Source organism: Phocoena phocoena, chromosome 1 (genome assembly GCF_963924675.1).
Source record: "Phocoena phocoena chromosome 1, mPhoPho1.1, whole genome shotgun sequence".
In the NCBI taxonomy this organism is placed as follows: domain Eukaryota; kingdom Metazoa; phylum Chordata; class Mammalia; order Artiodactyla; family Phocoenidae; genus Phocoena; species Phocoena phocoena.
The window spans coordinates 6,301,795-6,316,471 of NC_089219.1; the positions used below are offsets into that span (position 1 = coordinate 6,301,795).

The following is a 14,677-nucleotide window of genomic DNA, read 5'->3' on the forward strand; positions in this document are numbered from 1 at the left end:
ATATTCACCTCCCATCCCCAAGTCCTGAAGTGCACTTCTGTAGTACTTGGGCCACAGGCACCGGTAAGTGGCTGGCCTACTCCACCCCTCCCCCCCCACCCCCCCCACCCCCGTCTCCCCTATTCCTTGGCCTAGCCGCAGGGAGGACTTTCCCCACCCTCCTCCAGTACCACCTGTAGGAAACCACAGGCACATTCAGGTAAGACTGAAAGAATCTCCTGCTAGCATTCTCTTTACATAACTTCACTCCCAAGCCTCCTTAGCAAACCCACCTACCCCAAGTTTAACAAGAGCGTTCATCAGACCTGATTCTCAGCTTTGTGAAATATCAAAGGAATTTTTAAAAGCCTCATTTCAAGCAACTTACAGAGAGATCCTTGTGTATCTGTCCAATGAAAAGTGCAAACTTTTAGGGCTGGAAAATTAGGTACAACTACTCTTCAAAACATAGCAACATTAAAAAAAATAAAAGTCCCCAGTGAATTTAAAGTATATTGAGCTACAAACCTCTTAGCTCTATTGTTTGTTGATGACTTTTGTCAATAACCAAATCCAAACTAGCGATAAATGATATTTTCTATTTCACCCACTGTATTTAAAATTAGATGTTAACTCCCCAACACCCCAGACTCCCCGCCCCCCTCCCCCAACCTCTCTTGCCAAAGACTCTTCTGTTCTGAAATCCACTTTCTTGGGGATAAGCATAATCAGTCACTTTACCATCTAGAATCCTGAGCTAAAACTAAAGGTGAAGGAAGTAAAATTAATAGAATCCTAGAGGCCGGCACAACACAGGGTTAAAGGAAACCATTTCACAAGATCAAGTGCGGAGAAGCAGCAGGAGCGAAGAGGAAAAAATCAAGTTACATAAAGTCCAATTGTACTCACTGTTTCCTTATTGGGAAGCAGCTCCTTTCGAATTCGGAAGAAGTTCTTGCCGTACTGCCTAAGCCCCTTAACGAAGCGTTTCTGTGATAAAAAGAAACAACAAATGGGATGTAAAAGCCAAAAACAACACAGGATGTCAGCAAAGATCTCTGCAATCAGCAGAATAACAACCCCAAAGAAGTCCGAGCTAGGGAACGTCGACACGGCTGCGGGAATATTTCAGCAGCACAGCCGGGACCCGCGCCCAGACAGCCTCCGTCAGATCCCCAGTCCCGCACTCGGACAGGCTGAGGAGGACGTCCCGTGTCCGAGGCAAGCAGCCGTCTGTGCCTTCGCTGCCTCCGGTCTCTGCGTCGGTCCACGAAGGTATAAACAACACATACGCTCCGTGCTTCCATCAATAAAACAGCACAACTGGTCCCCACCTGAGAACGAAGCTTCCCAAAGTGCCGAGCAGAAGCGGGGAACGGGAGCAAAGCTGGAGACTTTTCTCCAGAAGGGCACCCTGGAGGCTTCAAAGGCCTTTCGTTCGTCCGGGGAATTCACCAGGACGGCAGCAACACCGCGGCAGCCCACCGGGCCCGAACCCCGGCCGGCCTGCGTGCCCCGCCACGCCGGCCCCAAGAGCCACCCCGGGGCACCAGGCACCCAAACACCAGCACCCCTCCTCCTTCCCGGCCCCTCCCCGCCCCCGTTTCCTCGGCAGCCCGGGGACTTTCACTTTGTCCCATTCCTCCTGGGCAGCCCCTCCCCGCCACAGCGGGGCCACTGCCGGATCCCCGGACCCCACCTCGGCCCGCGAAGTCGGGTCCCGCGCGGCCGACCGCCGTCAGCCACAGGTACGCGGGGCCGCCGCGGGCCGCACTCAGGGTCCGGGTGGCGGGAGGCCGCGCCTGTCACTCGGCTCGCGCTCGGGTTCGGGCTCGGGCTCCGGCTCCACAAAGCGCAGGGCGGAGGCGGCCGGGCGGCTCGGCGTGTGACCGCGGCGGGGCCGCGCGGCGCGGGGCGCGGGGCTGGGGCGGCCGCCGCCGCCGCCGCCGCCGCCGCCGCCGGGGGAGGAGGCCGGAGAGGAGGCCGGAGCGGCGCGCAGAGCCCAGCGCGGCCGCGGGCGGCTGCAAAAGGCGGCCTGGATCGCCGCGCCGCCCGCCGGCCCGGCTCTGGCCTCCGCCCCGAGGCTCCGCGCGGGACCCCGGCCCGGTACCTCGGTTTCCTCCTTCCGAACAGCGGGAGTCGACCCGGGCGGCGGAGCACGGAAACTTCCTCCCCGCCGCGGCGGGCGCGAGCGGAGGGCGCCCGCGGTGCTGGCTCCGGGCTGGGGCCCTCCCCGGGCTGCTGCGTCTCCGGACCTCCCCCCGGGCGGGCAGAGTCAGCAGCGCACGCCCGCCGCACCCGGGCTGCGAAATGGGGGGGCTGGCCCCGACGACCCCCGAGGTCCCTCCGGCCCGGGATTGTGGGCGGCCGCTCCCGCCCGGCCCAGGCCTCAGCCGGCACCTCGCAGGGCGCCGTTTCACAACTAAATCACCGCGGAAGCTTCCCAGCCAATAAATCACCTGCCCACCGGGAGGGGAGTCCCTCCCACTCCCCGCGGTTGAGACCAGCCGGGCGAATTCAGTGAAGAGCCAGACTTGGCCGGGAAGACCGATCTGCAACCTCCTACTCCATTCCTGGAGGCTCTGCATTTTCAGATTTCACCCCTTTCTCAGATATGACTCATCACTGTCAGTTTTCAACATAATTCGTATAGTTCAAAAGGAAAAATCTGGCAAGGCACAAGAAAGAAGCAAGCTCTGCTCTAGTCTGAAGCAGAGTGACCCTCGTTACCTGAAAAAAGTATCATTTACATGCTCAGCACGCATCCCGGGCTGCGTGCAGAGCACCTCCACATCTTCACATCTCCACCGGGATGTGGAGAGGAACGAGACTGCCCTGCCCTCAAGGAGCAGGCCTGGCAAACAGGGTAAAAAGATCAATCTCTGGGCCCCAACAAAAAGCAGCAGAGGAACAAAGGGCAGGAGGTGGGGTCAGGAGGAGGAAGCAACTTACTCTGCTGCCGTCGTCGTAGGGGCGAGACAAGGGGGAGCATGAGCCTGTCAGGTGGGCTCAGGAGGGCTCCAGGCAGAGGGGTCAGCCAGGAAGGGCACACAGATCACCCTGGGAACTGCGAGGAGGGCAGGGTGTACGAAGTGGAGTCCCAGCAGGTAAGACTGAAGAGGTGGGGAGAGGGTCAGGTTGCAAAGAACCTTCCAGGCCAGGCTGAAGAGTTCTGCTCCTAGCTGTAGGCCAGCGGAGAAGTGTAAGCAAGAGCGTTCCATGAAAAGACGGCACAGAGACTGCTCTGGTGGCAGTGTGGCCCTCGGCGTGCATTAGGGACAGACTGGCTGCAATGCAGTTAAAAAGGCTAGAGAGGGAGCCCAGGTGTGGGATGAGGATGACCGGAGCTCAACCTCAGCCTTCAGAATTAATGCTTCTTAATCTACTCGTTAAGAAGTTAAGTATTTAGTGAGCACCTAACACTGGGAGGAATTTTTAAAATAACAACAACAAAAGAGGTAGCCATGGACCTTTATTAAAATGGATTCATTTTTTGCAGGTAAGATAAATGTGTGTGAGGTGATTACAGAACAATCTGAGACTTAGGTCGGCCAAGCATGAAGTAGTGAAGGGCAGCTCACCAGTGCTGCAAGGGAGCCAAGAAGAGGGATGGACTGTTGTTCAGAATGCCTTTACGGAAGCAGATCAAGAAGAGCAGACAGCATCTGCAGGTGTGGAGGGGTGGGAAGGCCCCCCAGGAAAGACAGAGGCAGAGAACAGGAAGTGGCAATCAGACAGGGAGAGTCTACACAAAGCTGAGGTGGGCTCTGGCGTGAGTCAGATGGTGGAATGGCAGGGCCATGCCTGTGTGAGGACACGCAACAGGTTCACTGGGAGAGGCCGGCCCAGTGAAGGAGCACCTGAGAAAGGCTGAACCTGGAAGAGCAGGGTAATGTGGGAGAGTTCTGCAAACCTGAGTTCAGACCCTGATTCCTCCACTTGTTATAATCCTCTGAACAGCATCCATTCAACAGTTATGAAGTACCTACTGTATGTCAGAAGCCTCAAAGTCCTCACAATCTAGAAGGAAGTACTGCTGTTATCTCCATTTTACCGACAAGGAAGCTGAGGCACCGTGGGTTAAGTAACCAGACCAAGGTCACCCAACTCCTCAGCGGTCAAGGCAGAATTCAAACCCGGGCTCCAAAATCCATGCCCTGCAGCACTACTGCCACAGTCTCGGTGAAGTGGGCCAAGAGTCTACGAAGGTCAGCAATTTCAGTCATGGTCCCATGATCTGCGACTCTGCCCTTTCCATCTGCCCCACCAAATCAAATCAACTCTTCAGTATTCTTCCTAAGAAAGGTCTTTCAGTGCCTTCCTTTCCCGCTCATTCCAGCAGTAGTCCCAGGCCAAACCCTTACCTTTCTTTCCTACTAGCTAGCTTACTAACCCATCTCTCTCATCCAGCCATTTACAAGCCTCTGCTGAGGAATTTTTCAAAACCACGGATTTCATCATGAGTCCTACACCATCTTGCCCCCAGGCCCTACCTAAGAATAGCTCTTTGACCTCTTCAGGTGGTGTTTAACCCTTAGCCCTGCATTCAAGGCACACCAGGATCCTGTCCTGGCCTACCTTTCCAAACAGATGTCCAGTAATGCCAACTGGTCCATGCTACCACCTCTGTCTGAACTTCCAACTCTGGGGTACCTTTAATACTTCTCTCCACAGCCTACCCTCCAGTTCACCTCAAACTCAAGCTCAAATCCCTCCCACCCCAAAATGAGACTTCCCTGACCGTCCCCGTCCCCATTCACTTCGCATTTATTTATTTGTAAAAGGTCTTATGTACTCATAGTGTCTATGAGCTCTGAAAAGACAGGAATTGTATCTTATACCACCTTGCCTCCCTATAGCATTAGGCAGCTGGAGCTCCCAAGTCTGTGATACACAGATACACAGATGAAACAAACCATGAGATGACAAGAGCCTGGGCTAGGGTGGTCACAGTGGAAATAGACTGTTAAATGCCAAAGGGTCCATTTTGAACTTCGATAACAAAGTTGATCTTATTGGCTCCATGACACCAAACTCTGCTGATTTTTCTCATATCACCTGGTGGCTTAATTCTCTCCTCCCTCAACCTCTGAGTCTCCCCAAGGCTTTGTTCTAGGTTTTCTGCTCCCCACAAACTCCCTCCCAATATGATTTCCACTGCTCCCATGGCTCTAAATACCATCCAAGATTCTCACTACTATTTCTAAGGCTAAATCTATGATCCAAGCCCATTTGGGAACACTTGTCTCACAGACATTTCAAACTAACTACTTCCAGAAATACGGATTTGACATCTGATGGTGAACACGAACCACTGCTGTCAGTGTATATCAATGACTATGCTATCAAGTGCAAAGCACCACTGGCCCCACTTTTTTAAAAAAAGGAAGTAAAAGCTTCATGTGGCCTGTACTGTTACTTCTCTATGGAAAGCCACAAGGCCTCAAAACTGGCAAAACATCTGCTTCTCAGAGACCAGCCTTTACCTTGTGGTTTACCAGAAATGTAGAGTAGCCTTTAAAATCGAAACAAAGCCAACCCACTCAGAGTGGTCAATGATTAGAATAGGTCAGTATGTTAAACAGGTTACTGAGGCTGTAGTCTCCGTTCCCTCGATTCAGTCATCTCTCTGCAAATGAAGACCCTGACTTTTTTTAAGACTTTAATTTCATAATTAACACTATCGACTCACAGACAGACAGGTACTGGAAGCTTCTAAATGAAAGTTCACAGACGCGGTCTGTTTCTTAATAGCATTCTAGCAGTTGAGCTGAAATTCAGCATTTCCAGTGCTGAGATTCAAGGCCTCATGAATTATGTCTCTGTCCCTTAGCTGTTCTGTCCCTGACGGCGTATAGACGTTAGACTGCTAAGATGCCAAGGGTGCAAGAGAAAGAAGGCTGCTCCTTCCCGAGGCGGGAGCTGTGGCTGGGCCGCTGCTCCGAGTGCCGCCGGGCAGCCCTGCAGGCTTACAGTCCGGCCACTCTCAGAGCCGTGAGCTGAGGTTCCCTGGGTGCTGGCACTGTTTTCTCTGGTGCTCTTTGTTTTCAATCAACCTGTGTGTTTTTTGGGAGCACAAGACAAGTCCTCTTCTATTTCTCAATCGTCATAGCCAGATGAGACCCAAATATACATACAGATTTATTAATGGCAAGGAGACTGTTCTTTTGCTTTGTTTAACAACTTCGTTTGTGATTGCGCTCCAATTTTGATTTTACCTACTGAAATATTTTGACATACGACACTGTTACGAGGTACGCAACATGTTCATCTGATACATTTATACACTGTAATATGATTGCCATTGTAGTGATGGCCACGTTACGTAATCATGCCCCAGGTCTTAGACACACTGCTATAGTTTGCTATTATTGAGCTGAAACTTCATGTCACCATCAGAAGTTACCTACCTATAAGTTCCTGGTAGAGAACATTTAACTCTTGGCTTTAAAAAAAAGTGAGTTACCTGAACACAGTACTTGCTGTTAAATTTGGGTCTGAGTAGAATCTGGAGAGCTCTATTTCTCATTTCGGTAGAATGGAAAGAATGTGAGATTCAAACTCAGAAGTCCTAGGATCTGGTCTGCTTCTCTGTTCCACAGAGTAATTCTGACATGGCTGTTTAGACACAGCCACTTTTGAAATGGGAGATACGTAACGGGGATAAACATAATTGGGTGAAAATGCGATAACATTCTCTCTTACGATAAAGTAACAAGTTCAAAAGTTCTGCTCATTATTGCTGAGCCTGCCCCAGCTCAGAGCCTCCCAAGCCCTGTGCCCACGGGCGATGACGGATGACGGCCTCACCGGCTGCCCAGACACTGACTGTCTCCCGCTGGGGGTGGGGGGAAGGGGTGGACCAGGGTTGGCCTGGGGCAAGCAGCTTCACTGTCATGTGTCGGGATGAGAGAAAGGTAGGGAGACACCTCCTATTCAACAATAAAAGCAGCCAGCACTGAGTACTGCTCCAATGGCGGGCACTCTCCTAAGGGCTCCACACCAACTGACTCATTGAAGCACCGCAATAACCTTACAAGGCAGGGGCTACTAATAGCTCCATTTTACAGATGGGAAAACTAACCACGTGTCACCAAATCCTTGAACCAGGGTGGGAGGGTCAAGACTGACAAATGTAAACAGTCAGGGAACTTCAGGGATGGGGTGAAGGCTAAGAATGGAGTTGAGGAGAGTGTGTGGATCAGGGCTATGATGGGCACCTGCTGCCTGCGTTTGCATTTCAAGATTTTAAGTGTTTCCCAAAGGTCTACGAATGGACAAATAAAGGTTATATTCTCGAAACTTAACTTATTCTTGTCTCGGTTTGTTCATCTTTTAAACTGGCCATAAAATACCTGCCCTACCTATCTCAAAAAAGATTACTCTTAATATCAAATTGGATTGCACCCAGAGGAGTACTGGGTAGATGAGGCCAAAGACTAAGGTGCACTTATCTCCCTCGTGTGCACGTGAAACTCCCAACGCGGCTCATCTCAAGTGCTGGATATGACAGCAGAGGAGAGGAGCCAGGGGAGAGGGGCAATGCTGCAAAAATGGCTAAAAGATAACTCTGCATTAACCCCTGGCTGAGAGCTTTCAAAATTAACTCCCTCTGGTGAATTTTAACTAGTGTATCACAGTCAGAAACTCACCAGGACTTCTGAAAAGCGACTCTTACTCAGGCCTCTTACATAACTGTTTGGAAAACACTGCAGGTATTAAAGTGAGTCCCACTGTGAAAATGGCTCCTGCTCTACGCTGTTTTCCGCACAAAATTTTATGTTAATGACTTGCTGCTTCTCAGGGGACTGAAGAGCAGGCAGATCTGCAAGCAAGCAAACCACAGTTGCCCCCAGTGGAGAGACAAAAGTGTAAGCCCACAAGCCAGGCAGAGAGTAAGAGGAGTTGTCCACTGGTCTTCTGAAGGTGCAGAGAAGGAGCAGCAGCAGAAAACTGAAGACGCTTCCTAAATGTGGGCCTATGTTAATGAGGGGTAGGGAGAAAAAAGAGAAGACGGATGCCAAGCAGAAGAAATAAAAGCCTTTCCAGACATCTGTATTCCAGGACTCCTACCTGTTCACTCAACAGTGGCTCTCACTGAGCAACCACCAGATGAGAACCTATTGCATTTCATCCATATAATCCTGTTTGTTACAGATTCCCATCACCCCATATCGAAAACACGATTCCGGCTAGAGGTACACTATTGATACTGCTTTGAAAAGTATAATTTGGGTTTCGATTTAAAATATTTAACACATCAACGAAAGGGCGACCCTAGTAAAGCATGACGTTTTCAATAAACAGCAGCAGAAGCAGTGCGTCTGAGAGGAGACCGGCCAGCAAGCTGTGGTGGGCATCTCCGAGATTTCTGGTATGTTGCTCCTAATTTCTTGTTGACTCTACTTTGTAAGTACACGCTGAATTTACTAGCAGTATTCCAGAATAACTAGTTAATAGTTAAGTTCCATTCAACTAGTTATAGTTTAAAAATAGCAAATAGGATCACAATTTAAAATAATAACCACAGGGCTTCCCTGGTGGCGCAGTGGTTGAGGGTCTGCCTGCCAATGCAGGGGACATGGGTTCGAGCCCTGGTCTGGGAGGGTCCCACATGTCACGGAGCAACTAGGCCCGTGAGCCACAACTACTGAGCCTGCGCGTCTGGAGCCTGTGCTCCGCAACAGGAGAGGCCGCGGCAGTGAGAGGCCCGCGTACCGCGGTGAGGAGTGGCCCCCGCTCGCCGCGACTAGAGAAAGCCCTCGCACAGAAACGAAGACCCAACGCAGCCAAAAATAAATTAATTAATTAATTAAAAAAATAAAATAATAACCACATTTTTACTGATGGTTCTCAAGTCTGAGACCTGACATTTTCCCTAGCTCAGACTTGTCCTACGCTTTCTATCCAGAGTAACATCTTCCATTGTCTCAGGACATCACAGTCGCAACATGGATACTGGTGGGTCCCAGACCACATCCTCCTCAAGGCTCCTCAATACACTCTCCAACACAGGTGTCACTGGGTCCGTGCTACAGGTGGAGAATCTGGAAGTTTAGGTAAATTAAATATCCTGCCCCAATCCATAGCTAATCAGGAAGGGTGGAGAAGTAGAGAGATGAGATTTCGAAATAGGATTAATTGCTTGGAATCCAGGTGCAGAAAACTTTCTCTTGTATCTATACGTATCAGAGGAATTAAACGGTATTATCTGTCTTAAAAAAAAAAAAAACAGAAAACCTCTAAAGGAAATTTTAGGTATAAACATATACACACTTGCTCTTTGAAGCAGAAGTGCCAGAGATTGTATGCTGTATGTCCATGTTAAAATTTTTCCCACAGAAACACTTGGCTTGGAGTGCATGGCTCTGCCACCAAATAACGACACCCTTGCATAGGTCACTAGGCCTCCTCCGGGCTTCCGTATGCGCGTGTGTAAGAGGAGGAGTGGCGGGCTTTCTCTCATCTATCCGTAAAGCCTCAACAGTGGATGCCTAGTTCTCCACCACTGGGAGCTGCAGTCAGGCAGGTGGCCTCTCTCCTACACAGAGACAGGAGGATGGCTAAACTCTTTCCAAAAAGAGACCCTGTTAATGCATGATATGTTTTATCAACTGTCTTACGTGGAAATGCAGAAGATCGGTCTAAGATACCTTTAACATTAAATAAATCCTAGGTTTTGCAAAAAAGACCCGTTTCTCCCCCTCATCCCAAAAGATTTGATGGTCCTCAGAACAGAAGCCCAAATACAAGCCCGTCCGTTTCTAAGAGAAGTCCTCTCTAGGGTCAAATACAGCAGATTCCAAATATTCAGCTGTCATGTAGGAATAATACCAAAGAGCTCTTTTTCCTGGTTCCTTCACTTTCCAATCTTCCAAAGGCCAAAGAATATGAGAATGAGAATTGGGGGAGGTAGGTCTAATATGATCCTGCCCTGATTCTTCTACCTTCCTCAATTCACAAGCATTGTGACAACAGACAGCTCCTGGCCTCATCACCGTTTTATCCCCCCTGCCTCTGCCCCACCCGCCACCGAAGATTAGCTACAGAAACACAAAGGGTGACTCAAGTGCTAGGTCCTAAGGTGTTTGAGGCCAGCAAGAAGAGTCCAGCAGTCATCCTACCCCCAGCTGGCTCTGCTGACGTGCTCCAGAAATGTCTACAAAAGCTAGGCAGTCGTCAGCTCAACTCTCACTCCCTGCCATGTCTGTGATAATAGTAGAATCCGAGAATATTAGAGTCTGGAAGGAAGCTTTAGAACATCTAAGCTGGTCAAGGCTCTCACTTTACAGGCAAGGATCATACATTATTTAAAACAAAACAAACAAACACACATGCCCACAAAAGCTTTGTATTTGTGACAGACTCTTATTTCCGTCCGATCCTACATGCTGCTCCTACAGTGTGATGAAGACACTCCACTGAGATGTGGGTCTCTGTTCCCTGCCCTGGAGCCTGGGTGGATCTTTGTAACTATCCTGACCAACAGGGCACAAGTGGCACTGGTAGCTTGAGGCTGGGGCATGCATAAAAGGTAACAGAGCTTCTGCTTGGCTCTCCTTCTCTGGACATGTGTCTTTGGAGCCCTGAGCCACCACATTAAGAGGTACGGTTATCCAGAAGTCACCATGCTGGGGAGACCACCTAGGGAGGCGGAGAGAGAGAGAGAGAGAGAGAGATGCCTCAGAAGCTCCAGCTGTGCAGCGCCCCCCCCCCCCCCCCCCCGCCATCTGAGTTTTCCTAGCCTGGACTCGCAAGTGAAGGAGCCTTCAAGATGACTCCAACCCCATCTACCATCTGACTGCAGCCTCACGAAAGCACCCCAAGTCAGAAGGCACAGCTGAGCCATTCCTAAATTCTTGTCCTGCAGAAACAGGATAATAAATGATCGTTCTTGTTTTAAGTTGAGGTGATTTTTATCGTTGAGAGTAATTTGTTATGCGGCAATAGGAAACCAATACAAGATTCATTACTAAAACCTTTAATCTCAATGTTAGTCAACTATTAATTAAATCAACCAGTAAACCATCTTCCGATTAGACTTCCTCAGACAATCCGCAGGCCCTCTCACTCTCTATAACCTTCCTCTGCTCTATGTTAACACTGAGCTCTTGTTGCCCTGACATGACATGACATGCTATGTATGATACTGAGTACATGAGGGAATCCCCAGCACCTAGAACAGCCCCTGACACGCAGAGCAGGTGACCACTAGCACCGGCTGAATGAAGAAATGAATGTATCTGGGGGGCGAACCGGCGTGGCCTTCTTACAGTGCTGTTTATTTCCCAGCCATTGGCCCTGCAGCTTGACTCAAGGTCTCCTGACCTACGCTCAGTGCTAAGTTTCTGACTCTCTAATTACTACCTACAGAATGATTCAACACCACCTTTCCTGTCCGTTCAAACATACAAGTCTCACTAGAGACACCACGCTAGTCCACTCCCTGATGCCGGCTCACCACCCAGAGTGAAGCCCACAATTTCCTTTTTCAACACACCTGTGCGCAAAACCCTTCCCAGGTGGTCGCAAACATAAAAAAAAAGTCACTCCATTTTTCAAAGACCACATGCCCAACAGGAAAATGACCTTATGTTGGATGGTTTACACAGCAACCTTGCCCACTGGCAAAGGCCACTGAGCCATCCTATACATCTCTGTCTATGTGACCCTCTGAGTCTAGGTGATTATGCTGAGGAGCTGAAGCCCTTTCATCACTGCAGGCCTAACACAGCACTGCCACGGGGTGAATATCGGAGCAGCACGCTTCAATGCACTTTCAAGTCAAATGAGAACTGGCTAGTTAAGCAGCAAGCATTAACAGATGTAGAAATACCGCCAGCTAAATACCTCTTGCCAATTATGGCTGCCCAGCTACACCCAAATTAAAAATAACCCAACACTAATAACGAACCCAAACGGACATAAGAGGCACCTTCTCTCCCTGTGATAGCACTGTAGTCCCCACGTAAATGTTCTTGGTCAAGTGGCTCATAATTAAGTCACTAAAAAGTTCACCTTCTTTAACGAAGCAGGTGTTGGCACAGAAGGAACAGGGAATAAACTGAAAAAGAAATGTGGCTTGTCTATAAGTTACAAGACAACAAAGAAGTAGAACTCTTTAGTGGGAGGTCTTTCGCAAAAATTATAATGCAAGGTGTTTAGGTCAATGGCCGCCCAATAAAAGCTGAATGTGAGCCACAAATGTGAGCCAAGTAGGTAACTTTCATTCTCCAGTAGCCATATTTTAAAAAGAGGTAAAATGAACATCAGTAACACATTAATATATCCAAAATATTATCATTTCGATGTGTAATCAATATACAAATCATTAATGAAATATTTTACATTGCCTTTCTCCTCCTCAGCCTGGGGAATTCAGTGTCTGTTTTCCACCAACAGTACATCTCAACTCGGGCTATAGCACATTTCAGGTGCTCAGCGGCCACGTGTGGCCAGTGGTTACACAGTGGATAGCACAGGTTTAAGATGAGCCCTGCTCCTTTTTGATAAAACATTAAAACGTCTAAAGCAATACAAGTTTTCTAGTAGGGAAGTAAAATAAATACATTGTTAGAATACTGGACAATGATATCATGCAGTCCTAAATGAAATAAAATCACATAGGCCTGTTATTTCAAATTAAGTGAAACGTGTCTTCCAGAAGAACTCAGTCTAGAAATTGTTACCATCCACTCCTGCCCCACTTCCTAAACAGGGGAAACTGAGGCCCTGTCCAGCTCCAGGGTCATAGAAGCGGCTCCTGGACTGTTTCCCTTTCATGACAACATGACAAGGGCTAGGGCTCCTTACTAACTTTGGTCACTTTGAATGCTCTCCGAAATGAGAGGAAAATCAAGTATCCCTTTAGGAAACGCAGGGGGCTGGAGGGGGAAGAGGAGTGAGTGTATTTCAACTACAAAAGGCAAAACTGGGTCACAAGGCAGATCCTGGTCTAACTGGCGGTCACTATTTTCTTTCTATGACAGGCACCCTTCTGGTCGCATACTACCTCCAAGCAGGATGTCTATCACAAGAGACTCTGTCAAGGGAGGGTCCCACGTCAGGGGCTGGTAATGGGCCCCACCTCGAGGCTGCTCTGCTGGCTTTTGTTTGGAACAACAGTGCTCCCATGATACCTCACTCTTGCTGAAAATACTGGTGTTAAGGGAGCGTGAACACAGCTGTGTGTAAATTACACACACAGACCGATTCGATCTGTATATTTATATGGAATACAAACATACTAATAGTGCATTTACATACACAGTTGGATACATTGGGCTGCAAGCAGAGTGGAGTTTGAGTTCCAAAGTATTTACTTAAAATCTTACAAAAAGAAATGCTTAGGGGATGCTTAACCTGCTGAGTCAGGCTGAGGCTCTTCTGTGCCTTCCCCTCATGCAGACTGCCCTCACCACACGACACCGCCTCCCCCCCCAACCCCCGCCCCCAAATAGTCCTCATTTGCAATACTGGAGAAAGTATTTGAGACTCTATGAAAGAGAACCCTCAAAAAGAGTTTTAAAACTCACATCTATAGCAAAAATTAATGAGATAATTTTCACAGTTAAAAAGTTATAATTATAAATGAGGGGGCGGAGGCAAAGAAGGCAGAAGCATATGGACTTCCCTGGTGGCACAGTGGTTAAGACTCCGCACTCCCAATGCAGGGGGCCCGGGTTCCATCCCTGGACAGGGAACTAGATCCCACATGCATGCCTCGCGTGCCACAGCTAAGGAGCCTGCAAGCCACAACTAAGGAGCACACCTGCTGCAACTGAGACCCCGCACAACCAAATAAATATTTTTTTAAAAAAATAAAAAGAAGGCAGAAGAAAAAAAAAAAAAAAGAAGGCAGAAGCAGGAAGTGGGAAGAATCTGAAAATTCAGAATTGACTTGTCCTACAATGACAGGATTCCCTTGCCCACACCAATTCCACACACATATGAAGAAGAAGACCTACTTAAGCATCTATTAACAGAGCAGACCGTAGTGCAGGGTCTTTGGAGTTTTCAGCTGATTTTGAAAAATAAGGAGAAGAGCAATCAGCATTTTATGCTTACTGCATTAAATCCAGAATATACACAGGCATTAGGAAAGCTGGGCTCTGGTTCTACGCCTGATTCTATCAAAGCTTCACAGATGATCCCTGGGGCAAGCTATGAGCATTCCCTGGGCTGAGTTTCTCATGGTAAGGTGACATCCCAAGTATCCTAATTTACCCAAAAAAGCACTAACTTTTAAATGTTGAGTGTTGCAGTAAAATAAAAGAAAAGGGTAATAACGCAACTAAATATATTCTATACACATGTTGATAGACACAGAATAACAAGCTCACGCTAGGCCTTAATTTTATTCTTTAAAAGTTTTACAACAAAACCCTCCAACTGATACCCTTTCTTTTATTTTTTCTTGATGTGGTTTCTATAAACTCCTAGAGAAAGAAAGAAAGGAAGGAAGGAAGGAAGGAAGGAAGGAAGGAAGGAAGGAAGGAAGAAAGGAAGGAAGGAAGAAAGAAAGGAAGAAAGAAAGGAAGGAAGGAAGGAAGAAAGAAAAAGAAAGGAAGGAAGGAAGGAAGGAAGGAAGGAAGAAAGAAAGAAAAAGAAAGAAAGAAAGGAAGAAAGGAAGAAAGAAAGGAAGGAAGGAAAGGAAAGGAAAGGGAAAGGGAAAGGGAAAGGGAAAGGGAAAGGGAAA

The 14,677-nt window shown here is 48.4% G+C and overlaps 1 protein-coding gene across 1 annotated transcript in view; it reads right to left on the bottom strand.

Annotated features, from left to right (window-relative positions):
* Positions 1-14,677, bottom strand: part of RERE (arginine-glutamic acid dipeptide repeats) — a 257,951-nt gene that overhangs the window by 56,309 nt on the left and 186,965 nt on the right. Inside the window, exon 11 of the mRNA XM_065873056.1 lies at positions 889-969. Coding sequence (XP_065729128.1) covers positions 889-969 — 81 coding nt within the window. The remainder of the gene's footprint in view (positions 1-888; positions 970-14,677) is intronic.